This window comes from Gymnodraco acuticeps, unplaced genomic scaffold, assembly GCF_902827175.1.
Source record: "Gymnodraco acuticeps unplaced genomic scaffold, fGymAcu1.1, whole genome shotgun sequence".
Classification (NCBI taxonomy): Eukaryota; Metazoa; Chordata; class Actinopteri; order Perciformes; family Bathydraconidae; genus Gymnodraco; species Gymnodraco acuticeps.
The window spans coordinates 410,013-437,843 of record NW_022989985.1 but is presented as its reverse complement, the minus strand read 5'-3'; the positions used below and the strand labels follow the sequence as shown (position 1 = coordinate 437,843).

The 27,831-nt window shown below is 39.5% G+C and overlaps 1 protein-coding gene across 3 annotated transcripts in view; it reads left to right on the top strand.

The window, feature by feature from the left end:
* pcsk5b (proprotein convertase subtilisin/kexin type 5b) overlaps positions 1-27,831 on the top strand; it is a 69,116-nt gene that overhangs the window by 11,264 nt on the left and 30,021 nt on the right. For 2 of the 3 annotated variants that reach the window (XM_034212500.1, XM_034212501.1), the window contains exons 3-16: positions 1,439-1,591; positions 2,800-2,943; positions 3,935-4,011; positions 8,190-8,278; positions 8,921-9,093; positions 12,399-12,611; positions 14,244-14,344; positions 18,274-18,377; positions 18,522-18,639; positions 22,736-22,924; positions 23,460-23,596; positions 24,079-24,207; positions 24,471-24,573; positions 27,595-27,788. In XM_034212500.1, the coding sequence (XP_034068391.1) occupies positions 1,439-1,591; positions 2,800-2,943; positions 3,935-4,011; positions 8,190-8,278; positions 8,921-9,093; positions 12,399-12,611; positions 14,244-14,344; positions 18,274-18,377; positions 18,522-18,639; positions 22,736-22,924; positions 23,460-23,596; positions 24,079-24,207; positions 24,471-24,573; positions 27,595-27,788 (1,924 nt within the window). Of the gene's footprint in view, positions 1-1,438; positions 1,592-2,784; positions 2,944-3,934; positions 4,012-8,189; positions 8,279-8,920; positions 9,094-12,398; positions 12,612-14,243; positions 14,345-18,273; positions 18,378-18,521; positions 18,640-22,735; positions 22,925-23,459; positions 23,597-24,078; positions 24,208-24,470; positions 24,574-27,594; positions 27,789-27,831 lie in introns of all 3 variants that reach the window. The other variant, XM_034212499.1, reaches the window with a different exon arrangement.

Genomic DNA, 27,831 nt, shown 5'->3' with positions numbered 1-27,831 from the left:
AGCAGATAATCACTCTGCAGTCATTATGTCAGCTTTTCTCTCCTCACTGTCTGCTAGAGTTGTATTGATGTGGAGAAAGGCTCTCTCTTTGTAGTGGGACATTATTCACCAAAGCCTCAGACTCCTGGATCTAGCAAACGGAGCATCCAAACACTTTTTCTGTGTGAAATGTATTCTATTGATTGATCTGTTATAGGCAGAGTGTGTTTGTCAGTAGATGTTCATCGCTTCAGCAGGAGTGCACATTATTTACCGTATAAATAAAAAGTAGCCGTCTGAACTAGTTGTTTTCCCGAAGTCTGTTGAAAGGATCCTACTGAAGTCTGTGTAAGCTGTCACTCAACCAGGGTTTTTGTGTTAAGAAATCATTTATTTATCCACATTAACATATCAAGATGCTTTCATACAGCTTCGCACATGCTCCCTCTCAGTTTTATGCCTGCTGATATTTTAGGTTGTGTGTTTTCATTGTTGCTACAGAAACACTTCTCATGGTGTCTCTTTAGACAGGTTAAGTTTGCAGGACTTAATGTAGACTAAACACAAGATGTCAGGTTTTAAAAAGAGGTGACCAGCCCTCTTGTTCAGATCCAATAATGCTGATTTTGAAATCGGAAAATTCCGTCTGAAAGTGAAACGAAATTCCTGCCAAGGAATGCCTTGTGCCTTGAAGCGAGCCCATAACATTTGAGAGATTGATGTTACCTGAGAGACATTTATGTCTTTGGTGCATATGTGTGTGTATTAGTCTGTCTATTTTGCAGATGGGAAGAAAAGTACTGATGGAGAGGGAACATTGGGTCCACTAAAAAACCCTTGTAGGCTAAAACTAGAGAGAATAAAAGGTGACACTTCTTGAACGCAGGATTTCGGTTGACTTTTTGTTCTATAGTTTATCTCAGATAAAAGTCTTAATTTACTCATCTTTGTTGCAAGTTATTCAAAAATGAGTCATATGGCTGAAATCACTTTACAGCTGAGCATTGTCACACTTTTAAAAATGTTTTCTTAAAAATGAAAATCACCTTTACAAGTGAAAGACTGCTTTTTTTTATTCTGCAAGTAAAATGTCATCTGGATTCATGGCTCACCCATAGCAGGAATGTAATTCTCCTCTGCTGCTTTTTTATGTTTTGCCTGTGCTGGTCAGGCACCTCAGTATATTCGCCATATCTATTCTGTGAAGATAGATATTCCAAAAAGAGGAAAAAGAACCAGGATGTTCACTTTTCTGTGGAAGATGCAGCACTCATTCATTAAAAAGATCCCAGGTTTTTCACAACGGTATATTTTCCTGAGTGTAAATGTTGAATCATTTACACACCATTTCAAATGAACTTTGATGACATTCCACCTTTTGCCCGATTGCACTGGTCATCCAGTATTTCTATCACTGTGTGGTATTGCTCGATGCTTACTCCGTTTGTGTGTGTTTCAGGTGGAGTGGATACAGCAGCAGGTGGTGAAGAGGAGGATCAAGAGGGATTACCAACTCGTCCCGCCCCTTTCCCTGACAAGCCCCGCCCACAGCAGCCCGGCCCAGAACAACATATTCTATAATGACGCCAAGTGGAGCAGTATGTGGTACATAGTGAGTACGCTGTATACTCCTAACGCAGTTTGCATGTTTGACGCACCAAAACACACATATCGCAGTCCGAGGCAAATGCTGCGCAACATCATTTAGGGTCCTTTATGCTGTCTTTGTCTGCTCCCCATATTTATCGGGTTTGTGGGTCAAAGGTCAGCCGAGATCATGGCATGATCCTGATTACTGCAGGGTCAGTGAAGCTGAGGGATTTGCGTGTCTGTTTCTCTGAATGAAAGGCTAGAAGAGCCATAGTGATGACATTTTTTGACTTCATTTGAAAACAGAAAATGTAGGGTCAGGGTGAGACATTCAGTCCACAGCGTCCTGCTTTTTCAAATCATTTCCCATTCAAGCGTGCACACACAGAAGCACACACACTCACACAGTACATTCAGATTCTCATTGCAGAGATTTGCCTGCTTATCACGAGTGTTTGCATACACCCATTAGAACATTGCTCTTTAAGATACGCATTTGTGTGTTTGTGGTGGAGTGTACTCTGCTCTGTCAATTGTTAACTTTGTGAAGATAACTGCTAATACTTTGACCAGAGGTTTAAAACATGTTTTTAGTTGTAGGAAAGACTCTCTGAACTGTGTTTGCAGGTGTACTTTGAAACAAATGCTTCCTCTGCTCATTTTACTGACAAAATACTTGTCATTTGACACACATAATGACACTGAAATATGTTGTCAGTTTGTCCACAAGGGATTTTGATCCAATTTATTAAAAAAAAATCCAGTTGCGTACAAATGTTAAAAAATAACTTGGACTTTTGAATCAAATGAAAAGTTTAATTATTTAGTTAACATACTTTCAAATGTATTTAAGGTATCTAAATGTTTATTTGGCATGTAAATAAATGACAGCTGTTAGCACATGCAGTGAAGTGGAGGATATTGAATTGCACAATAGCAGCAAGAAAAAGTGTTGTGACTGAAACAGCTGAGTAAGAGTTGTTTTCCTAAGTTGTCTGAGATTTCACTTTTTCAAACACTTTGAGACTTTACTTGTTTGGACTGGTTTATATGTGTCCGTGCCTCTATGTAAAATAAGGTATGGCTCACATACCATTTTTGAAGTAAAGTGGAAAATGTCATTATTTGAGCCTTTTCATATTTAAGGCTCTGCATCTGTTTTTGTTTTGTTTTCCCACTCCTCTTATTTGTCACCTTCTCTTTTTTCCCCTCCTGCCCCCCTCACTGCAGCACTGTAACGACAACGTCCATAACTGTCAGTCGGATATGAACATCATGGGGGCTTGGAAGAGGGGCTACACGGGTAAAAACGTGGTGGTGACCATACTGGATGACGGCATCGAGAGGAACCACCCAGACCTCTTTCAGAACTACGTGAGTGTGTATGTATGCACGTGTAGGGCGGCATTGTATGTGTGTGTGTATGTGTGTACATGTTGATTCCTTAGTGGTCACTGAAAATGTAAAAAAACAAAAAACCTTTTCATCTTTATGTCTGGGTGTGAAGTTTATAGTTATCAAATGTATATATGGAATCTGTATTTGTGTGTTTGGCTACAAGTTTGCCTTATTGAGGATTAACAAGTCCCATTGGTAACAGCATTTCAGTTGTCTGATTATAAATATATCAACAATGATTATCTTTTTAAATAAAGTACTATTGTTATTATACTTTGATTTCATACATATTAATTGGTTATTCCCCTTGGAATGTTAAAAGATACCTAAGTCTCAAAATGTAAACTACATTTCGATACTGTACTATGGATCAGATAATCATGCGTCATGGATCACACTTCCAAGGAAGGCTTCCCGGAACCTGTGGGTGTTCAGGAATGCTGACATGTTTATTTGTTTGTGGTTACCTTACATTATGTGCATGCAGAGGTATGTCTACGTCAGACCAAGGCTGGATAGTTAGAGGAACTTTTTTGGCCTGTGGCGGTAGGTAAGGCCATCAATCAACTGTGCAGATAAAATGATTTGCCCCCTGTGTGACAGCGCCTGCTCTGCTGTTATTAGCTACTCCTAATGCCTGGATTTGTTTATGCCGAGGGGGGTGCGAAGCAGCAGATGGAGTTTGCTCTGATTGCATTCGATTTACAAAACTGTTGAGTAATGCTAAAGTGAACTATTTGATTGGGTTAGAGAAGCTTGTTTGTGTTCTAATGATCTATTACTTAAACGCACACCGCACACACACACACACACACACACACACACACACACACACACATACACACAGGTAGTGTTGAACCTACCTTTCTAATGAATTTATATTGAATATTCTCCCCATTTTCATTATTGCAACTGTCATTTTTTTTAATGTTTGATTTACTTGCTCTGACCTCCATATCTCCTCCAGGACCCTCAAGCCAGCTTTGATGTCAACGGCAACGATATGGATCCCATGCCTCGATATGACGCAACCAATGAGAACAAGTAAGAATAACAATCTTTATTAAATCATTTGAAAAGGAGACATTTCATTCTAATTCTTACAATATGATTCAGGTGAAAATAAGGATGTCAGTGTTGCGGGGTTACATTGAGCCAAATGTCCGTCTGTGTGTTTTTCTTATTGATTTTTACCAGAATTGCTTTGCCTCAATATGTTTGTGTTTGCTGAGCCTGACCTTGTTGTGGGTGCAATGAGTTACATTAGAGAATTTATTTGTGACAATTGTGGGTGGGTTGTGGTTTTTCTCTCTTGAAGAATTGTTGTGCATATGTGTAAGCAAGAGTGTGTGTGTGAGAAGAGAGGGGAAAAGAGAGGCTTGCTTGTCTAAGCACTTGTCTTGTGCCAGTTTTGGCTTAGTGAGTGATTTTGCGTCTGTGTGTGTGCAAGCGTGTGTATGCGCTTGGCTGCAGCAACCCAAATGCCTTGGCAGCGGCTCAGTCCCTGCTGGTAATGCATTGTCTTAAAGAGACATGAGGCCTACAGATGCAGCTTAATGATCGGGTTTCCTTTTTTTAGGCTGAATTCATACTTGACTATTATGTTAAACGTGTGGACAGAAATCTTGTCATATTACTATTCTTTTTCGAGGGGTTTTGTAGGATATAAACGCTGGAAGTAATGTTGTTTAGTCATAGCATTATAGTACTGAGAGAGTCTGATGGAATAGATTTGAAAGAATGGTGCGTTGAGGTCGGCAAATTATAACTGGTTATTATGCTGGAAAGGCAAGAAACACACTCTTAAAATAACACACTATTGAGGAATAACGCTAACTTTGTTAACTAGTTTTAACTATGTTTTGGTTATCAAAACTAATGATACAATGCTGACTTTATCATAATGTCAGTCGACATTAAATGTGAGCAGGAGGAGGAAAAAAAGCAACTTAGAAGTAATACATTTGGATGCACCAGCATCTATTGCTAAGCCAGTCCTTTGTGTAAACTGACTTTTAAATATTGTCCACAGAAAATCTATCCAGCCCACCACGGATTTAAAAGGATGGTATGACAAAACAATTTGCGGAAAATCCTGTTATGTCTGAGTAGATGGTTCGTCACTCAGCTTCCTGAAAGTTTTAAACAGTTGGGAATCTTTGGGATTCTCTACCTGCTTCTGAACTCGCAGATCTGCTGTGCATTAGTCACTTTGTGTGTGTGTGTGTGCGTGCGCGTACGTGTGCGCGTGCGTGTGTGTCCAAATGAACAAAGCTGCAAATTGATTTTTCACTATGACCTTCTGCTAACTTTCATAAAACACAACACAAAACAAATATTACTCTCTAAATAGATCTAGGAAACATAAAATGTTCTCCAGTATTCTGCCATACTAAAACTATAAAACAAACCATCAGGCACACACTGAAAAGCTCTAAAGAATATATCTGAATTGGAATTAAACTATTTGAAATGATTGAAAGCCTGAATCACAAACAACCAACAAATAGGATATTTTTAATTGTTAGAGTTTAAGTTAAAGGCAAAACACACATTTCTCAATAAATGTGTGTACTACAGAGAGTTGAATGTGAGTTTTAAGAGGCTGTGCCCATTGAAACCTTCAGAAAGGGTAAGAAGTATGTGTTTCAGTTGAATAATTACTCTTGTGTATTGTTCCGCTTGACTTTTATCGATTGCACAAACATTATAAGACTCGGGTTGAAAAGAGAGAGCTCCCTGAGTGACACAGATGTGTATACAATGGAAAATGCAGGCAAACACAAAGACTGGAAAGGCAGCCAGACAGACCATTTTATGGATTAGTGGAGTGAAGTGATGTGAGTAAAGACTGCTGGAGCGTTTTGAAAGAGGAAGCCAGCAGTTTGGCTCATTAACTGTGACAAAGCGGCCTATCACGGATGTGCAGCCGTTTAATATATTAAAGCCTTCTTTAACCCACACCGTTTGATCTGTGTTCACTTTTCTGTAAACTCATACTCAACAGATGATAAGGTTTCCACATAAACACAAAGGCTGACACATCTAATATATTTACTGGATATGAGTTTAAACTACATCTGCATATCATTATTGAGTAGTTTCAGTTGAACACGTAGAATGGGTTCTGAGATATACTGTGCAATGAGGAATGCCAGAATCCCGTTAAAGTCGAATTACTTGAAAGTAAGTACTTGAAAGTTGTCAAGGTGTTGTTGACAGAATTATTGTTAATTTTTAGAAAATACACATTCACTTTCCAATCGGCAGTAGATCAGAATATGGATATGACCCTTTATAGGCTGTCTCTTAAAAATGAAATAAATGCAACCAGCTGTTTAGCTTAGCATTCACCAAGTGAAATAGCTAGCCTAGCTCGGGCAAATGTTAATCTTCCTATCTTTTGAATTCACATATTGACAAATTATATATATCTTGTACTGGATTGGCCTGATGTTGTTACCTTTGGACACTGACAGTCTAGCAGTTTCCCCCTTTTTCTATTTTAAAAGGTTGAAAAACATCCACTAATTTCATGATAGGTTCAATTAAAGTTCTCAAAACGTTTGAATCACCTTTGTTTTGTATTGCACGAGTGTAGGGGATTATTAAATGCTGGAGCAGATTGTGGGTGGAGAAAAGTAAAGAGAGAGATATCAAATTCATACATTATAGAATATTTAATTTAATGGTAGTAGAAAGAAATGACCATTGTTTAAGAATGTTCCAAACATGGATAGTGCAGTATACATCTTAGATAAGTGAGGACAGTGATGATTAAAAAATATTCAAACATTTGATCAAGGTAAATAAATGTTGACCTGAAATCATTAAGTTAGTAAAAAGTTTAAAGGTCCAGGGAAGCAAAGGAAAGTCTGTGTTCCTCAGGGGTTTGGAAAGCTAGGTGCTCGGTCTCCATGGCAGCGGTCAGCAGTTTTCCCGGGGGGTGTTGTGTTGCAGATGTTCTCTGCAGGAGGTGTGTGTGTCTCTGTGCGTTTGTGCCGATCCAGAACGTGGTGTTTTTGAGGAGGCGGCGGACGCAAACATAGTGATGTTTGTTTACGCTGGTTGCTGACCCGGGCCGATTGTCACCACTGCAGTTACTGGTGGAATGTTACCCTGGTGTGTGTGTGTGTGTGGTGTGTGTGTGTGTGTGGTGTGTGTGTGTTTGGGTGTTTGGTATGAGATTAATCACGGATGTGTTGGATATTGTTTCAGCTACGGCTGAACAACTACCACTTATCTTAGTCACTAGCGATTCAATTGCAATTTGCCCAAAAATATATTCAAATTTCAGGAAGCACAACATTTGTTAGAGGCTAAATATGTGTTAAATGTTAAATTACTATTTTGAATGAAGTATTGTGGAGCTTCAGAGTTATTCCGGCCTACAGATCCGATTCTACAGACTTAGCAAAACATTTGTGTTTGTTACAGATCCTGATTAAAAGAGACACCATAATTATCTTGCAATTTTTAACATTATTTTAAATGTTTTTTCCCCCGCATCGTGCAGCCCTTCTAGTAACTTGTATCTAACCCTATCTTAATCACAGGAGGAGAAATATGTTTGACAAACTATTTGTCCTAATTCTGAAATTCAGCATTGTGGTGTTGCAGAAATATCCGGACTACACATTGATTTCTGAGTTAAGAAAGCTTACCTACAACGGCCTGCAAATCCGCGAAGTAAAGAAATCATAATTGGGTGGAGATCCTCACAGATAATTCATTCCATGATCATTTTCTATCTTATTTACTGCAAAATAGATTAATAATTTAAATAGATGATTCCCACCAATATCATGAATCATGTCGCGACTGCAATATCAGTCAAATCTCGTTTAGCCTTGTTATAGATGTTGTTGTTTTTGTGTGTCTAATACAAACACAACATTGGCATAAGGAACTCCCAACATGTTACCTTTTTCTGTTCTGTTAGGTGAGGAGGAAATAGGGATGAGGAATAAACAAGTTTAGTAGAAATATTTACAGTGGTTGCTACATTTGTAACACTTATTACTGTAAAACTACTTAGTTTAGGATTGCATTTACAGGAATGTACACATCTATTTGTGTGTGTTGATGTGAAAGTGTCCTTGCTTTCCACTTCAAAAGCTGCGTGTTTATCTGGTAGTTTGTGTTTGCTCTCTTTCCTGTGTACACACAACATTTATTTTAGCTTTGTGTAATAAGATGTTCATTTATCCCGCTTTCCTAAGGCATGGGACACGGTGTGCGGGCGAAGTTGCTGCAGCCGCAAACAACTCCCACTGCATTGTGGGAATTGCCTACAATGCCAAAATAGGAGGTGAGTTATATTTTTTCTGGTTTGACTAAAATGAACTCTGTGTAATTAGGTTGTCTTTTTTTTACAACTGATTGATCTGAATTCTAATCAATACATCAGACTGCTTCTGCACACACACATTCTTGTGACAGCACCAACTAAAAACGGATATGTCATAGGAGGTGGAATCATTGAAACCTTCCCCTGATAACCAGAGGCTCAGCAGTGTGTGACACTGTACAATTAACCGGAGACAACTTTACTGCTAATTTCCTTTTGGCCTCGAACTGATCTGCTCTGAATCCATCCACCCTGCTTTCCCTCTCTCTCACTCAAAACACACTTTAAGTTTCACGTTTGCGATAAAACTGAAGTAATTTACTCATTACGCCACATTTTTTTCCAAATCTGATTACCCACTTAATTTTAATTTCGCACACTACGATGACAACCTGTGTGTCCTAAAGACATCCACCTCAGTGGTTATGTGGGACCAGCATACTGAAAAGCTTGCTCACTAATGTATTGATTAATGACGGTTTTTTCCTCACTTTTTCCTGAATTTGTTATCATTATAATGATAGAAGCTTAACTGGCTTTATTCATTTTTTCATACCAGGTAGTTCAGTGGAAAACCATACAATCCATTTGTGTGTGTTTCAGGTGTGCGAATGCTGGATGGCGATGTAACAGATATGGTGGAGGCCAAGTCTCTGAGCCTCCAGCCGCAGCACATCGACATCTACAGCGCCAGCTGGGGACCTGATGATGACGGAAAGACCGTGGACGGACCGGCATCTCTGGCCAGGCAGGCCTTTGAGAACGGCATCCGTATGGTGGGCACATGCACGCACACATGCATACACAATTACAAGAACATCATCGTATAATTGAACATATGCTTCATGCTCCGCTCAGACTTAGACTCTAGTATCCATCTGTTGAGAAAAAAGTTTGCACTGCACAGATGTGTGTTTCACGCTCATTTACTTGTATCCCAAAGTCCTCCCTGGCTACCTCTACCTGTGAAGCTTCGGACATTACTATTAGCATACATTCATTTACATATTCATCGCTTCATTTGCATAACGACAAGCTGCCGCTGTGTGGTGGCTGTGTGGAGTGGAAAAGCTATAACAGAGGTTAAGAGGGGCGATGTCATTTACTGGTCACACTTTCACACACACGTCTTTACACACACACACACACACACACACACACTCACACTCACACACACACACAAGTTTGCCTAGACAGCTCTCTGTTATTTGGTCGTGCAGATGTACTTCTTCGAGGAGGTGAGACAGAAACTGTTGCTTGAAGGCTAAGTGCCTGTGGCACAGGGACGTGCAAAGGTAAGGGCTATTGTTGCCCGCCATTTTTGTCTGACCTGCCCCTCTGGAGAGAGTTTTTTTGTTTTCTATTGTGGCTGAATCAACATGATAAGCCCACATTGTAGCGTCTCACAACAAATATACTTGTTATTGTGCTTCTGTCTTCCTGTGTCTTTTACTCTGCTCCGTAAGGGGCCGCTCTCTCTCTTTTCTTGATCGCCCTCTCACGGGTGAACACTTCACTGTCCCGCTTCATTGTAGGATTTCTGCCATGTCTCTACTTTAGTTTGAGCATCTCTGTTATGAAGTTATGGAATACTAAATAAATTTACCGTCACTGCGCTCATAAAGAATGATAAGAATAATGCGTATTGAACTGGTTTCATTAATTAGTAAGTAATTAGCCTATAGAAGCCCCAGTTTATCAGTATGTCTGCACAGCAGTTACAATGGGCAAACTACATTCAAACAGGATTGTCCCCATTGTTTCTTTAATAGTTACTAACATTAGATATTTTAATGAGATATGGACCGCAAAACAAAAGATGTGCCTGAATGACGAATTTAGCAGTTGGACATAAAAGTAAATTGAGTCACTTGCAATGACAGTGTTTTATTTTATGAACCTTTTGCGTTACAATTTTCAAAAGGTCTTGTGTTTTTTTTGGGGCGGGCCCTTTTTCCAGTTTAGAGCAATAGCCCCTCCAAATGTCTGTGCACGTCCCTGCGTGGCATGTTACAAAAAAGAGAGTAAAAAAGGGACGGTCAGGTGGGGAGTGTGAGTAAAAGAAAGTATTCGTGGCTCCTGACAGGCTGGCCTTGAAAGAGAACAGAGGTGAGGGAGACATCTGTCCAACTGCCAAGAGTTGGGCGTGTGAATATGTCTTCAGCCCTCACACTGTGTGTTTGTGTTTGTGAAGCCGAGTGGACATGACATGCTTGTGAGTGTTACAGGTATCTATGTGACACTCTGAAGAGACAGTTTATCACAGAGAGCTGAGGTGTTAGATTTCACTGACAGATGTGGAGAGGGTTGTACTCAGGTTTCTGTAACTCTGTGTGTAAAATCTGTAAGAAAATGTCTTTCCTTTCCCTAATAAGGCCAACCCTGTTTTTGTGTATTTAGCTTTCAATCCAAACAGTGACCAAAAGTAGGACATTTAAAAACTTAAACTTAGTATCCTCTTTATTGTTGATTAATCGGCCCTATTTTCTGACACACGGGTTGACTGTTTTAAAAAAAAAAAATGTTATATAAAACGAGCATCACAACTCCAAGATAACAATAATAATTTTGATAAGTTCAAAACCCAGAAATATTTGATTTACAATAACAATGTAATCATTGCTCTCTTTTCATTATGATTGCTCTGAGTTTCACATGTACCTCTCTTGACCTTCATCCTCCTCTCCCCCTCCCCCTCTCTACTCACTGTTCCCTCTCAGTCTTTGTCCTCTTTATCTGTTCAAAGCGCCATTGCTCTCATCTGTCAGCGTTTGCTCTTGTCTGATCCCCTCTCACTCAGAGGGGCTCCACTTGCTTATCGCTGCCTGACAGAAGTCCCCTTTTGAAGAACTTTATTCCACCTTTTATATATTTTGTGTGTGTGTCTGTCTGTGTGTGTGTGTGCACAAGTGTTCTTTGAGTGTGCCCTGACAAACCCTGTGAATCTCAGTGTCACTCACTTTGTCAGATGTCTTTTTTGCTGACTCCCTGCTGAACCCTGCCTTCACACTTCAGTTGGACATCACCAGCTCAGTGACCAGCTCAGTGTGGCTCCACCAGGGCGGGCTTTAGATTATTTCCAACTCTGCCAACTTTGGACTGACAATGTCTAACCCTAATGGTACAATTCATTTTGCCTTCCAGTGAAACGTTTCCAATTAAAACGAAAAATAGCAAGATCCTTTGAATACATCTGGGATGAGTTTTAATATATTTTGTAACAACTTCTGGAAAACTAGATTTGAATATTAAAAAGCTGCCTGTTTGCACATGTATTGGGCCTCAGGTATAACAAATGTGAATATTTGTGCATGGTTTAACCAAATCACGAACATTCAATTATTGTAAAAACACTCGCTTATTTGCTGAAAACTTAAAATACTACAAAAACATATACTTTTTGTAAATAAGAACAATAAGGGGAATGGAACTGACTTATTCTTTTCAACTCTTTATTGCAATACAATGTGCGAACAATCTTCCCTCTAAAAAACCAAGGGCAAAAAACCTAAACTAAAGCACAAGACCTGATGCTAAAAATGTACTTCCCCAAAAACCACTTTTTAAATAATGTCCTTTACCTGACTTATAGTGCTACTAGGACCATGTTGGTAGTAAATAAAGTCTGATGTCAGTGAGTACATATCCTAACTTGTCTTTTCTGCTACTTATGTGAGAATAAATGGAAAAGTCTGAGATGGGGAAAACAAACAATTTAAGTCACTCGCCAATGTCAACTTTTCAAAAGAGAGAAAAACCACCAATGTCTTTTGCCCAGTTGAATTAAAAAGATGTACTTGTGTCAACACGTCAGACCTGCTGCCAGACACTAACAATATCCTGAGTGCTAACATTATATCCCAACTGATGTTCGCAGCTCAACCCCACTGTTTCTGTCATCCCCAATTTATTTATACAGTGATTTCTGCACATTAAACACATACATTGATACTCTGCCTCTTGATTTAAAGATCATGTGAAAACCAACCTATAACAAAGGCTGGTGAGGAATAATCATCTCTAAATACTGAGACAGATCTGCAGCCTCTTACTGTGTTCTCTCTGCATTCTTTCCTTCCAGGGGAGGAAAGGTCGTGGCTCCATCTTCGTCTGGGCTTCAGGCAACGGCGGGCGCAGCAGAGACCATTGCTCCTGCGACGGCTACACCAACTCCATCTACACCATCTCCATCTCCAGCACAGCAGAGAGCGGACGCAAACCCTGGTACCTGGAGGAGTGCTCGTCCACACTGACCACCACCTACAGCAGCGGGGAGAACTACGACCGAAAGATTGTAAGGACTGAAGTGTGTGTGTGTGTGGTATATTTGAACATATCATGCTGAATGCACACACGTTCTTGAAAGAAGCATCCATGGCATATTGTACTGCAGGTAGAGAGTTCTTGTTCCTTCTTCCCTAATTTCCAATTTAGACAAGATTTATGTTTCCTGTCTTCAAATATAGGACTCTTTGAGGTATGCCTCGCTGTCCTAGATAACTATTGATTTACATCTGAAACTGCCCATATGTGGAATGGGAAGTTTCATTTGGTTTCCATATCATTTCTGTTAAAAGTACACGATTAATAACTTGGCCTGGTTTGTCAGTACTTGAGGTTCGAGTTGTGTGGCCTCTTTTCACCCAAATTGACAAAACCACTCCCATAATCCACTGGGATGGACATTAACAGTTGTACTCTGTAAACTAGCTGGTCTGGCAGTGTCTTGCTACATTCCTTGTACTGATGCTACACACACACACACACACACACACACACACACACACACACACACACACACACACACACACACACACACACACACACTACAGTTTCCCTCCAGCTTTGTACACTTACAGTAGAACGTCATATATCTGAATGTCAGTCTAATGTTCTTGAGCACACAATGTCCTGTCCACTAAATGCTATTGGACCATTTCACGTCTTACTCTACAGTTTCACTTTCTGTCTGTGTGTGTTTGTGTGTGTCTTCAGTCGATCCCTCAAAGTCAAGGAATGGTCCTTTTTGAAGAGGGCTCAAACTGGAAGTTTGCCAAGCTTTTCTTGGCTTACTGACTGCCAAGCTGTCTGACTAGTTGGCTGTCTAAAGTCCATACAATTAAAGCGTACATACATCACTTTAACAACATTTTTTTTGATTACTTCTTTCGTACTCTTTGTCCTTGAATTGTACTCGGGGAGGAGCTTTACTGAAGGGCATTTTTCTACATTCAAAGTTTCTTCAAATTTAAGTTTTGCATTGAAGCTTTGAATGACATTTCATTATATGATTTTACAATGAATCTTAAAAAAAATCCTCAATAGTATAAAACGATTTACAGGATTGAATAAAAATAAATAAAAATTCTGCTTTTTTTACTTTACAACCCCCTGGGGTTATTAGAACATGTTTGGATCAAACAAGGGTGAAACAATCCTACACAGCCACCACTAGAATGTAACTCTTAAAATAGTACAATACAAATAATATAAATGTAGTCTAATCTTTATCTGCAACTGTGTAGAAGTATCTGGTTTACAAATATGTACAGAATTGTAATCAAAGGTTCAGTACAGCTCTAAATTGTGGATTTCATTGATTCCTTGAATTCTTGGGGAAACTGGTCATTTATGTTTCACAGTTTGAATGTGAGTTTCTGGTGTTACAGAAGTTTCCAAATTCTCCTTAACCTCACGACTTCTATCTCTCTCTGTTTATTTATCATTCTCCTCCTGCCACCACTGTAACAGTCTTCTCTTCCTCTTCTTTAAACTTTTCCTTTTGAGTTCTGTCTCTGACTTTTACTCTTTTCTCATCTGCGGTCTCTTCCCTGCCCCATTTTTCTACTTGTTAATACCTGTAATGTGTTTTCATCTCACTTTCGTCCCCTGTCTAACTTTGTCTTACCTCCCCTTCTGTCTTCAGATCACAACAGACCTGAGGCATCGATGTACAGACAGTCACACAGGGACATCGGCCTCAGCTCCCATGGCTGCTGCCATTATTGCTCTGGCCCTGGAGGCAAAGTATGATCCACTTAACTTCATCCCTTCCCTTCATCCCTTCATCCCTGTGTCCCTTTCTTACCTTCTAATGCCCTTTTGTCCCCTGGCCTCACTGATCTATAAGGGGAAGCACTTTCTCACAAATACTCCATTGTCAAGTCAGCACACGGAGATGCATTTAAATACTTTGAAAAGCCGACTCTGTTTAAGTCAGTAACCCAAACAACAATTCTGCAGCGGAATACCAAAACTATACATTGACTCTTCAAAGACACTCAGCTCATTGCTTTTAGTTCGAGCAGTACAACATAAGTAATTGTACTTCTGTATGATTGGCTTGTGAATGTAAATGTTAGAGCATATTATCTTAGTATCTTACATTAGGAACCGGCATCCGGTTAGTCCAGAGTTTCAGCACTTAAACAGCCTCTGAGGAGTGATGTTTTCACATTTACTGATTCTTCTTCAAAAGGGTCTGCTAAATAACATGTCATGTAATGCCTTATCTTAAAGGGCTGTATAAAGACAGGACTCCTTCTGGTTTGTCCAAAGCAGATTGGTCACAAATATCATTTTATTAGCTGAATGCTTGTGCAGATGGTACAATTGAAAAGCCTGAGTCATCAGCTGTTAATTGTTAACCATTATTCTCGATTCAAGGCTAACATCAATGGGAACAGTGTGTTGATGTGATGGGAAACTATAATTTTCTTTGTTGAATCCCTCCCCTGTTTACCTAAGCTGGGACATATCATTTTATTTTATAATTTGTATTGCAAAGCATGGCCTTCAAAGAGAACTGACCTCCTTTAAGGCTAATGGTGCATTCACATGCTGTTTGAATGGTCCCATTTCTAGAGTTGGAAAGTCATTCCATGACTATGTTAATGAGCAAAGAAGATATGATCTATTTTAGTGTTTAAACAAAACGTTTATAGCTGTTTCTGATGATTTTGCCGGTTGGGAATACATTTTTTTCATTCACGCAGCACAAAAACCCTGCGACAAAGCTGAAAACATGATAACTTCTGTGGTTAAAAGGTGTCACAGGGTCCTGAGTTTCAGAGACCAGGGTGTTTGGACTCTGTGCTGATCTACTTTCTATCAGTTTATGGTTGTCCCAATGATGGCACTCTGGTACGCAGTGTTTTATCTCATGTTTATACACCTATAAAAATAGTCCATGTCTATAAAACAATAGTCTATTCATGAGATCGTGCATAGACTACTGTATGTTCCTGGTTAGTGCGTGTTCTTAAACAAGTGTTTCAGTGTAAAGGCAACAGATGTATTAATGGTTGTCTTAAGATATTTCTGTTATTTAAAACACAATCTCCTGGATAGTGATGTCATCATTATTGCGGAAAAGGTGTGATAATTTAAAACCCAATTCTCCTCATTTCTTGTTGATTTAATGCTTAGAACATGATCGTGCTGTGTGCTACCAATAGACAATTGGGGCTAAAATGCTTTCATGATAAACATTTCTGTCAAATGTGCCAACTTTCAAAGTGTGTACTGTGATATAAGTTAAGAACATTTGAAAAGTAAGACTTATTTTCAAGATTTTTATTTTCAATTAACTATTTATTTGATTGTCCTTGGTTGATGTTTAGTGTGAGAGACCAGAGATCCCCACCCTTTATAAAACGTGTTGATGTGCTTCATTTGTGTTAAATGAATTAATTGGATGAGTGCAGTACAGGTGCAGAGACTCTGAATTGGGCTTTACCTCATCATCACATGTTGAGCGGCTCAGTTAGAAGAGGTCACTTCATTTAACCCAGATGATCCAATCCAAATCCTCCCCAATTGAAAATTCTCGGTTTCCAGGCAGTGCTGTGAACATAAGCCTGGTTCCTCAACAAGATTATCACACAGTGCTTCTTGCCTGTCTGCTTTTTTCTTTTCTGCTAGCTCTTTTCTTTTCTGCTGTCATGCATGCGATGCCTCAACCTCCATCATGAGTTCTTTTTTTTTTTTAAATGCGAGCAATTTTCCTCCCCTTCTAACCTTTCATTGGCTTTCAAACATAGATAAACTTGCATGCATCCACATGTGGGCGAAGCGGATGAAAGGGAAACGTTTAGACAAACTCTGTGCGATACCGATCGTATCTGCTTTTATCTGGTGAATGAAAGCGAGGAAACTCTTGTGGAGGCGCTATTACGCTAGACTTCTTTAAACTTTATATTGCCAGGTCTTTTCCCTTCCCTACTTAAAAAAGTGTCCCATGCTCTGTTCTCTGCCATTTTGCCAAGTTTAATATGTTTTAAGTCAGCCCGTGATGTATCCCTTTATGAGCGTCAGTCTAGCACGGCAAGTGGCAACGCTTTTGAAGTTCAGAAACGTTCCTTTCTTTCCCCTTTCCCTTTGTCCTAGTGAAGAAATAGGAAAAGTGAAAATGGAGACAGGGGACTTCAGTGAGGAAATCGGGAGGGATAAACATAGACGAGTAGGGATAAGAATCTCATTTACTGGGAGGTTTTAAGCAACCAAGGCAGCTAAAAAGAACATTTGATTTCCTCTACATTTGTCAAATTTAAATATTAATCTAGAGAGGCAGATTTTTGTGTTAAAAAAGCAGACTATAGTTTAGTGGGTAATCTTACAGACAGATCAAGTTAAGACGAAGATGGACCATTGTCATTTTGCGTCTTAATTTTTCTCTTATACATCCCATTTAGCTTTTTCTCTGCAAATTACCCATGTGTGTTTTTCCATAATTACACGTAAAAGAAGCACCAAGTAACCTATATTGGGCACACTGATCTGCTGCTGGTTTCTCCCAGTATGCATGCATCTCCATTAATTAGCATTGGCTTGTTTATGGGAGACTCTGGTGGCCTAGATAACGTTGCCAAAGTTACTTTTAATTAATGACCATAAAACATGTATGGAACCTCAATCACACAGTGGCAGCTAAGCCTATTAATATTGATCCGAATATTAATTATGCTGAATTTCTACGAGTAACTGTGCCTTTTATTAAGTTCACTTGATATTTTTTGCATCAATTAAATCTATGTATTCAGTTGGATTTGATTATGAATTCAGGCCATGAGTTAATTTTGAACGTGTTACAGACTTTGTTATGTCTTAATTACTGTTGACATCAGAAAGCAGTTTGTCTTAAATATAACCTGGATAACTCAAAAGTTAATTTGATTAGTTTAATTAAAATCCAAGAATGATTTGACAGCTAATGTGTAAAAAAACAACCTTGCACCCATTGACTCTAGTGTGCATTTTCTAAAATCGCAGTGTTTAAACTTTAAAAACTAGTTTTATGTAGTGCAGATTGTGGAGGTCTGGGATGGGAGGGAGTGACCTGATGGGAGGGAAAAGAGCATCTGGTCGGCATATGAGATGGAAGGGAATCCCAGGAAACTTGGTGACCCACTTCTTACTGGTTTTTCCTTTTTAATGTAGCATTTGGACATCAAAGCAGTCGAGGCACATGGCTGCCATCTCGTAATGGATCTCACGTGAGATCTGAGAGACTAGTGACGGATGAATGGGCATCTATGCGCTCCATCTATGCCTCTCTGTAATTTTCTCTCTCAGTAATCTTCCACCTACTGTTTATTACTATGTTTTATTTACCTTGTTATACATTTAAGCTGTTTTCCCCCTCCATGCGCTGCATTTTTAACCTCTTTCACCTTTTATCCTACTCTTTTAATGTTCCTCCTTCATCTATCCATCCTCCTTCTTGCTCATGTCTGAATTTCCATCATAAGGAAGATTTTGTGCCTAATGACTTATTCAAAAATTATTTTTTTTCATAATGTCTGCATTTAAATCCTCAGTCTTGCTTTAAATGTGATTTATGTATAAATGTATGTGTGCTTAAGTAAACGCGCAGAAAAAGCATTTCTTAATGTGACATTGTTCTTGCTCACTTATGCCTTCCTAATGTAATTGTGTGTGTTTTTTTTCCACCGTAGTGCCCGTCTCTCATGGAGAGATGTTCAGCACATCATTGTAAAGACCTCTAGAGCTGGACATCTAAGCGCCCCTGACTGGAAGACAAATGCTGCTGGTTATAATGGTACACACACACACACACACACACACACACACACACACACACACACACACACACACACACACACACACACACACACACACACACACACACACACACACACACACGGTAGTCTGTTCAGCTGTGACTTCTCTTTGTTTCCCACAGTAAGCCACCTGTACGGCTTCGGCCTGATGGACGCTGAGGCGATGGTGATGGAGGCGGAGCGATGGACGCACGTTCCCAGTCAGCACGTTTGTGTGGAGACCGCAGACCGACAAATAAGGTAAAACAAACAAACACAGACATGTCCTGACTTAGCCTGCCAATAACAAGTATTGATTTTAAAGTGTGCGCGTTCCTCTTAAAACCCAGAGAACCATCAGTCTGCTTTAGCATTTTCAACATTTCTGAAAAGATATGGACAAGCAGACATTACACCAAAATGTCATTGTTAAATCTTGATTTGCAGGTTCTTCCACACTAAAACTCACTTGGTTAAAGGGGGAAGGGGGTTCCTCGAACCAATAATTCTGGGAATCATCCGCTGTACTTCAATAATGGATGGCTATCCAACAAATCATGCTTCATTTGTTTAGCACCTTTTTTATGCAAGTGTAATATAACACAAAGTGCTATACACAATAATACAACGCTCATTATCATATTTACTTTTTATGTGTTATATATTTTTCTTTTTAATATAGCACTAAACAACACCATTCAATAAAAACAGAATCATGACCTACATAAAGGCAGATACAAATATACACCATATGTAGTAGTAGAACCTTTATTTAGCCAGGAAACATAAATATATACACCAAGTTAGTATGAACCAAGAAGCAAAACAGACTTAACACCTACATACATTGACAGATAAAAAGAATAAAGCTCAGTTAAAAGCTAAACTAAAGGCTCCAATGCAATGAAAAAATAAAAGGTACATTAATAAGGTTTAATTGAAGGTAAGACTAAAAAGGTCAAATACAATAAATTATTAGACAGATAAATAAATAACGCTCAAATAAAAGACAAACAAAGGTCAAATACAATACAAAGTAAGACGGATAAATACATTAATCTCAATTAAGAGCGAGGCTAAAAAGCTGGGGCTTGAGTTTACTTTAAAAACTATCATCATTCTCTGCTGCTTCAGTCATTCTTTAGTCAGAACAGATCTGCAGAAATGACAAAAGAGCTCTCCTTTTCCTCATCTTTGTGTTTTATGCACCGCCATGTGTTTGGGATTGCAGTTGTGAAAGTTGTACCTTGATGGGGGCCAAGCATTAGTTCTGGCAGGGTGATTCTCACATAAGACCTTTAACACACACACACACACACACACACACACACACACACACACACACACACACACACACACACACACACACACACACACACACACACACACACACACACACACACACACACACACACACACAGAGCGCTTGTTATTCTTGATGCAGCTGGAAGCCGGAGCTCTGTTCTGTGTTAGGCTGGCTGAACTTGGGCCCTGAACTGGTTAGCTTTCAGTCTCAGGCTCGGTGTCTAGCGACTGCAGCATTATCAGTGTCATTCTGTCTGTTCTGCTCCAGTGAACAAGTCAGTCCTCATGAGGCTTATGTAAAGTCCGGCTTGTGCTCAGACCTCAGTACTTGTGTAATTTGTGTTGGCTCATGGAGAGATTACCAGTGTCGTTGCATGAAATAAATAAAACCAAGACCGTCTTTTTAGCTTTCTTTTTCCATGTGCAGAGAATTTATGAGCAGCCTTAGGGATGTGTGACATGGTCACCAACACATTTGGCCAGTAGCTTAAGCCTTGTTCATAAACAGTATCACCCCCGGCAAAATTAAATGGCAGGCCTGCAAAGAAGTAGAAGTAGGCAATCACCTGGACATGGATTGATTTAGTTTTTGAAACAAAGGCAAAGGTTATGAACGTTCAGTGTGCAGCACAGTACCAAACTACCCCAAAAGTCTGAAACCACTTTATTTCACAAGTTTATGTATAAACATCTGTGTGCTCACTTGGATCACGAACATCGAACATCTTTTCATAGATGTGTTTTGTTACAAGGTGGATATGCAACTCTTTTTCTCTGTTGGTTCATCTGCACGTGTGTGTAGTCTTTTTCTGTGCCCCTAACTCGCTACACAAGTGCAGCCCTCACCTCACTGCTGCGTTCTCACACACCCTCTGGCTGGCCCCTCTGACTGCGTTCGGTAATGTCTGTCTGCAATCGCTCGCCTCAATCCACTTGGAAAACTGGCTGATCTGAGTGCAGGCTGCTGTTACTCAGCTGTGCATCTGCTCCGCTCGCTCCCATGCGTATGGTTTATTTATCTGTGTTGTGTTATGGAGAAGCCAGAACTGTGATATCAGTCCGATACTCCCCAGCTATTACTGCTGTCCGCCTTCCAAACCATCATCGAGCACTTACGATGGACAATCTGTGTTTTCTCTCGGCTATTCATTCCATCATGTCTGCTGGATCTCAAGTAATTTTCTTGCGTATTTCTCTGTTTTCAGTTGTTTTAATGTTAAATGTTTCTATTGACTATTTGTCCCTGAAGAATTATGAAAGTGATGACAGATGGAGTCAAAGGACAGATGAAGAAATTGTTATAGGTTGTGAAAATAACTTCTGGTCATTGGAAAATACAATTTGTATTAATAACAATCTGCTTTTAATAACAATACACCAATTTGACCTATTCAATACTAATGTGGTGATTTGATTGAAACAGACGAGTTTGTCTCATCCATCTTAGCAGTTTAAAATTAATACTTTTTAAATACACTCCTCAATGGAAGCCAGTTTTGGCCTTTCACAAACAAATTGATATATTTAGCTTTAATAAATATTCGATAGACTGCACAGACAATAAACACATCGCTTTCTCATCATTTCAGACCTGGTATTTATCACTGTAGTTGAACTCCCTCTGGGTATTGGCAACATTTGGTCTGAATCGCAAAAGGGAAAACTTAGTTTTTGAATACACCCTTGTATTGCTCTTTGTCTCAGTTAATCCTTAAGCCAAGTTTGAGTAATATGTTGATCCCAGAAAGAAACGTAATGTTCATTGCAACAGCTTATGGCGGTCTTAACTAGCCGATAATTGTCCTGTGGTAATTTTCCATTTTTTAATGATAAACATCTGTACTGTATCAGGCCCTAAACATGTCATCACTTTCATTGTAACCCTGACAACAGGGTATATAATGAAACCGTTTCCAATACAGGTTCAAACGGCCCAAGTCACTGGCAATAATTTCAACACTCTACCATACAAAAAATAATTATAGTAATTTGTTTTATATGCAATTTTGCTAGCAAGTGTAATTCACCAGCTCTGTTCAAGTTTCCAGCGAACAGACCCTGCATTAAATGCAGTGCTTCTGTGAGGTATTATGTTGTCATGGCTCTGCTATAATAAAAAAACAAAACTGGACATGTCCATGTTTTCACTGTTTGTCATTGTGCCGCTGTTATATTAGATCATACCACAGAAGTTATTCAAGGGGTCATCAGCTGTTTGGGTTGGCTGTCTGGTGATTTATTTCTGCCGCTAAGCTGTGCATAGCAGACAGAACAGATAATGTTCTTGGTCTCTCTTATCATGCTCATGCTTCTTGGTTTCTTTGGCCGGTTGAAATGGAAAACCTTAATATCCTCTTGGTTTTGTGAGGGAGGCTGAATCAAAGTACACCTGATTGCTTTTAGGGAATCCTCAGTGTATTCAAACGTGATACTGAGTGTTGTTTCAGCCACTAGCAGAATTCTTGGTGAGGCTTGACTGAATGTGTCAGAGTTGGGAGGCAGCCACCGTCCCAACCTCTCACCCTGGTAGAGAAAACAGACGTTACGGCTGAGGGAACGCGGAGTTAACTTCAGCAGCTAAACCCTGGGACTCAAGAACCATTCACCATTTTCTTACATTTCACAGACCAAACAATCACCAATAAATGAACCTGCAAATAAATCGACGTGAAAATAATTTTTTGTTCCAACCAAAATCATTACTTACTTAAAAGGAACAAATATTTCATTTTGAAAGATTAATATATATCCTGAATTGTAATCAGAGTTCTCTCGAGTATCTTATGTGATTTGTCCCTGATGATTTTAGCTAAAAATGAAATGTACTAGTGATTCTTATTGTCCATAGATTTGTCATGTTTTCCCCAGCCTTTGTCAATGGAGCTGATTTTGGTGTGTCATTCTTGTTTTCATCAGTGGACATATCAATACAATTGATTTCAGACTACATTGATCACATGTTTAACATTCAATTCTCCCAGAAATACCAAACTGTGGATATTTCAGTTTTTTTCTCCCCATGTCTTATGTTTGGTCCCATCTCTTCCTGCAGAACTATCCGACCAGAGCACGTTGTTCGGTCAGTGTACAAGGCAACCGGATGCAATGACAACCCCAACCATCATGTGATCTACCTGGAGCACGTGGTCGTCCGTATTACAATCACACACCCTCGCCGTGGGGACCTGTCAATCAATCTGACCTCACCCTCGGGGACCAAATCTCAGCTGCTCGCCAACAGGTAAAGAAACGCATAGTGAGATTTTCTCTGCACTGTAATACCACATAAACGGGCAAGACAATGCAACATAAAAAATATCTTATGTCCATGTGTTGTATTTAAAAAGAATAACCAGTGTTTGGGTATATTAAAAAAGAAGTAAGGGGAGAAAAAATGATTTGCTTTGAGTTAAAATAAGTCAAGGTGCTTTTTAAATTTAAAATACTTACAGAAGCTAAATTAGATGCGTTTTATTGTATTTAAATACATAAGCATTATTGTATTAAAATGTGGAATAGCTATCTGTGCTGAAAGAGTGAAAATGTTGTAACTTTTAGGCAATTTGATTCTAAGTGTATGTCTGGCTGTACATTACCTTGGGCTTATTCACCTCAAATACACCACAGTCATGTAATGTTTGCCCATGGCTCATTAGACACTGGTGGTTGAGATTGTTTGTTCAAGTATTTGTGGTACTTAAGCTGTTTCCCCATCTGATATCTTCTGTGTGATTTTGTGTGTGTGTGTGTTTGCCTGCATGTGTTTTGATGTGCAGGTTGTTTGATCACTCCATGGAGGGTTTTAAGAACTGGGAGTTTATGACCACCCACTGCTGGGGGGAGAAGGCGGCCGGCGACTGGGTCCTAGAGATCTACGATTCACCTTCTCAACTCCGCAGCCAGAAAGTGCCTGGTATGACATCGGTGCTCTTTTCTTTGTCATAAAACATATAATTTTTTTTTATATGATTGAATTGAAAGACATAGCACGAGCACACATGTTTCTCTGGAGGCAGTGAACTTAACGGCTCAAATGACCCACCAATAACAGCATAATAAAGTCTCAAATGGAGAGTAACAAGCTGTTACGTGGGTCACCATCCTCCCATGTCACTTCTGCGTAGTTCTCTCGTGTATTATAAACTGTTTAATATAATGTAATCTACTTGGGGTAGCTGAAAATATAAAGAAAATTAGAAAAAGGTTAAAGATGGCTGACCTGCTGTCCCCAAATTGACATAACGGAACGGAAACTAGATGATCCTAAGATCAGTTGTTGTTGTTTTTTAAAACAACTCTCTGTATTAAATATTCACATCAAATATCAAATTCAGCTGCTTGATGGACTAAAGTGGATCTGTGTCCGAGACTCTTACAAAGATTCTGTTTCCTCAGGCAAGCTGAAGGAGTGGTCCCTGGTGCTGTACGGCACATCTGTGCACCCGTACTCTCTGCGCAGCGACAAGACCCGCTCCGCAGAGATGGTGGGGCCCACCGAGGAGGAGCTCACAGAGGAGTACATCGGTACGTGATAAATCTGTACACAGACAGTGGCGCCACAGTAGCAGCATCACAAAGTAACATGAGTCTATGGAAGCTGTGTTTTTAATGTCCGGTCACAATGATGGCAGGTTATACTGCCACAGAAAGGAATAAGGGTATTTAAAAATGTGCAATATAATGTAATCAATAATTCTGTTAAGATAATATGGACCAAGATTTATTAGACTGTAAAACCTTACGTTCATGGTCTTTTTACGCTGTTGGTAACGTGTATTTTCCTGCAGGCCCCTGTGACTCTGAATGCAACGAGAACGGCTGTGAAGGTCCTGGACCCCATAACTGCATCAACTGCCTCCACTACTTCCTCAAGTTCAAGAACAACACCAGGTCAGTAATATCAACATGATATCAATTAAGACATTATGACTGTATATTGCTTCCATGCCAAAAATGGATCTGTATCACGTTACAACATGAACGTTTATTGTAATAAAAACACTTTTTTTATGACATAAAAACTTAAAAAACTCCACATTAAAACAAGAAGAAAAAAAAAAAAATTGATGTTATTTTGTAGTATTTTCTTTAAATTGTTTCAAGATACAACATAACCATTTTATATTCGTGTAACATCAAACACCTCAAGTTTTACCAGGTTAAATTGACTATCCATCGTATGGTAAGGTTGTGTACTCGCGTATATAAAGTGTGAATTAAGTGAAGGAGTGAATCAATGCACTTAATGTATTGTACATATGTAGTTTATGGATAGCAAAATGTAAGTGTTATTCCTACATTTGGACTCCCTCATGTTTATAGACAGTTTATAGATCCTCAAAGAATACATTCAGATATAAAAGCTATTTCTCTGTGGACTTCACCAGATCCAATTGTCCTCTATTAAATTAAAAAGGGCACCTGAGCTACGATGCTTCAGATAGAAGAAACATCTGGCTCATACGTTTATTAAACATATGCTTGTTGTTCTCTTGATTGTTGTAAAGAATGTGGAGTTCAGAGACAGCCACATGAAGAAAGGGATCAATATTAGCCGAGGGTCTCAGTCAGAAAGTGAAAGAGTCTTTGCATACCAAATCCAACTGGATTTAATCAGCCAAAAGCTGTTTTCCAGTTTGTTCATGCTTTTGGGTAACAACATGAACTGATTTTAATCATCTTAATTTCAAATGAAACTTACTTTGCATGTTTTTCTATGTAACAAAATTACTAAGTCTTCTTGACATGTTGTTACAAAATAAACATACTCGGGTAATTATGTGGATATACAGTAGATGGTTCTTTGAAGAGTAGGAAACGCAACAAGCAAGCAACCTTTCTGATGCTGTTGAACAGCAAGGTGGCAAATGCTCAAATTTGTAAAACATAAAGCAGAGAAACAATGTGTAAACAGTTGGGACTTGTGCTGCTTTTTAAGAGTTTCCACAGTAGGAGCCAACATTTCAAAGGCACCAAGTCAATGCCCGGTACCATTTTTCTTGTATGTGTCACAACTACATGACCTTATGCCATGTGTTAGTTGTAGCTTTCTGAAGTTTAGAAAGTCACAAAATAAAACCTCTATGAAGAACTCCCTTGCTCAGGATAATTTAGGCGTCCCCTTTGCCACCATAAAGGACACTGCTTGCCCCTGTTGTTTGTTGAGCTTAATGTGAAAAAGGTTAAGAAAACAGCGCAGGTGGCGACCTGATTATTTGACCTTTTCAGTCTGATAACTGTGGTTTCCTTTCTGGTAAGTTACGATCAGTATCTCCCATCCCCCTTTTTAACAGGTGTGTCTGTGTGTGGGACCTTGAATGTCTTTGTGTGTGTGTGTGTGTTCCCGTGTGTGTAGGTGTGCCCTTAGGATCCCATTAGGATCAAAGTCTGTTGTAATTGCCTTTGTGTCGGCAGGTCTCTGCACTAATAAAAGGACAACAGATGCAGGTGCAGGAGAATGTGTGAGCTGAGCCGCTGCCTTATCATTAGCACACTTTAGAGGTGTGCTGCCCTTTTCTGCCACCACAGGGAGCAATTGATGAATAAAGATTGGGGGAGTGGTGGGAGGAAGGAGGAGGGATGGTGGTGGTGGTGTTTAATGTTCGGATAATTACATCCCTACATGCGTTTGAAGGTCTAGACTCACTAAAAGTTGTGTGGCTCCTTGAAACTATGTAGGTTGGACCTTTCTGTATTTGCACATGCAGGTGTTTTTTTTATATTTAAAACGTAACACATTCCGTGTAAATGAAGTTATGACGTGTAGACTTCTTAGCAGGAAAGCATACTGAGGACTGTCTTTAGACGCATGTATTGGAATATATATTTAAGTATCAATTCATTTCAATGTATTGATCACTGCTTTATTGGCATGAAATCTAACAAACACTTTTAATTTCACCTTCACCAAAAGTGACTTACAAACCTGGTGTTTGCCTGACTGCTTGTGTTTCTTGCCCTATAGAAAAGAAATAGCTACATTCAAATATCTTGGCAATAAATACAAAAATAATGAATGTTGAAAAACAAAACGTGAAATGTCCTGTCCGTACGGTTTCAAGGTCTCAACCACTTCCATCTGCTGACAGTGTGCTCAGGAACATTCAGTTTAAAGGTGTTCTCACATTTAGTGGTGTCCTTGGTGTAGGCGGTGCATTAAAGTGTTTTTACAATCTTTATTAGTTAAATAATCATTTCAGCACAGCAGAGAAACTGTACTGAAGCTGGAGGACAAACGCATGGCAGTTTATACGTGCACATGCGGCTTATTCGTTTCACACATGCAGTGTGTGTTTCTTGGCAGAAAAGTCTGCAGTGTGTGAATGAGGCTTAAGGTGTGTGTGTGTATTTTGTGCTCTTGAGGATTCTGGAGTCTTTTTCACCTTAGAAGGGAGCCTCAGGCTGAAATGAGGGGGTGACGGAGGGCTGTGAAGTTATCCAGCAGATGTTACACCTGTTCGCCATATAGCACCGGCACGCACACACTTTGTCCCTCTACTTCTGCTTGTCCTAACTCATTATGTGCTATTGGGACATTAAAAAGTAGTTGTGGTTTACAGTGGGTGAAAAAAATAACTATGCTTCAGTGCTATAAAATGATATTTCACTTAAACGTATATTTATCATCGCACAGAATACACAATGCTCATAATACCCTTACTCAAGGGGCTCATGTTTTTTGTCTGACATAATGTTTTGCATTTTGTGCCTAACATAAAACTGAGCTGCGTGATAGCGAGTGTTAATCTTGGAACATTGAGTATGATTTGGTTTTTATTATGTTGCACAGCATAAACTGAATATATTTATAAGAAATACATAATATATAATTTTTGTTCCACTTTTGCCTCTTTTCACGCTTTCTTTCACCTCGTGCTCATCATCGTCTGTCCCTCCGATCCCCCTCTCCAGGATGTGTGTGTCCGAGTGCCCCAGTGGCTTTTTCCGTGATGACAGGAAGCGCTGCAAGAAGTGCTCCTCGTTGTGTGAGACCTGCGTTGGTAGCCGTAGCGACCAGTGCACCACATGCAGGACTGGTTTCCACCTCAACGAGGGCTTCAACACATGTGTCGCCAGCTGCGGGGACGGCTTCTACCTCGACCTTGGTAAGTTCCCTGCTGGCCCAACTGGCTCCACAATGTACACACC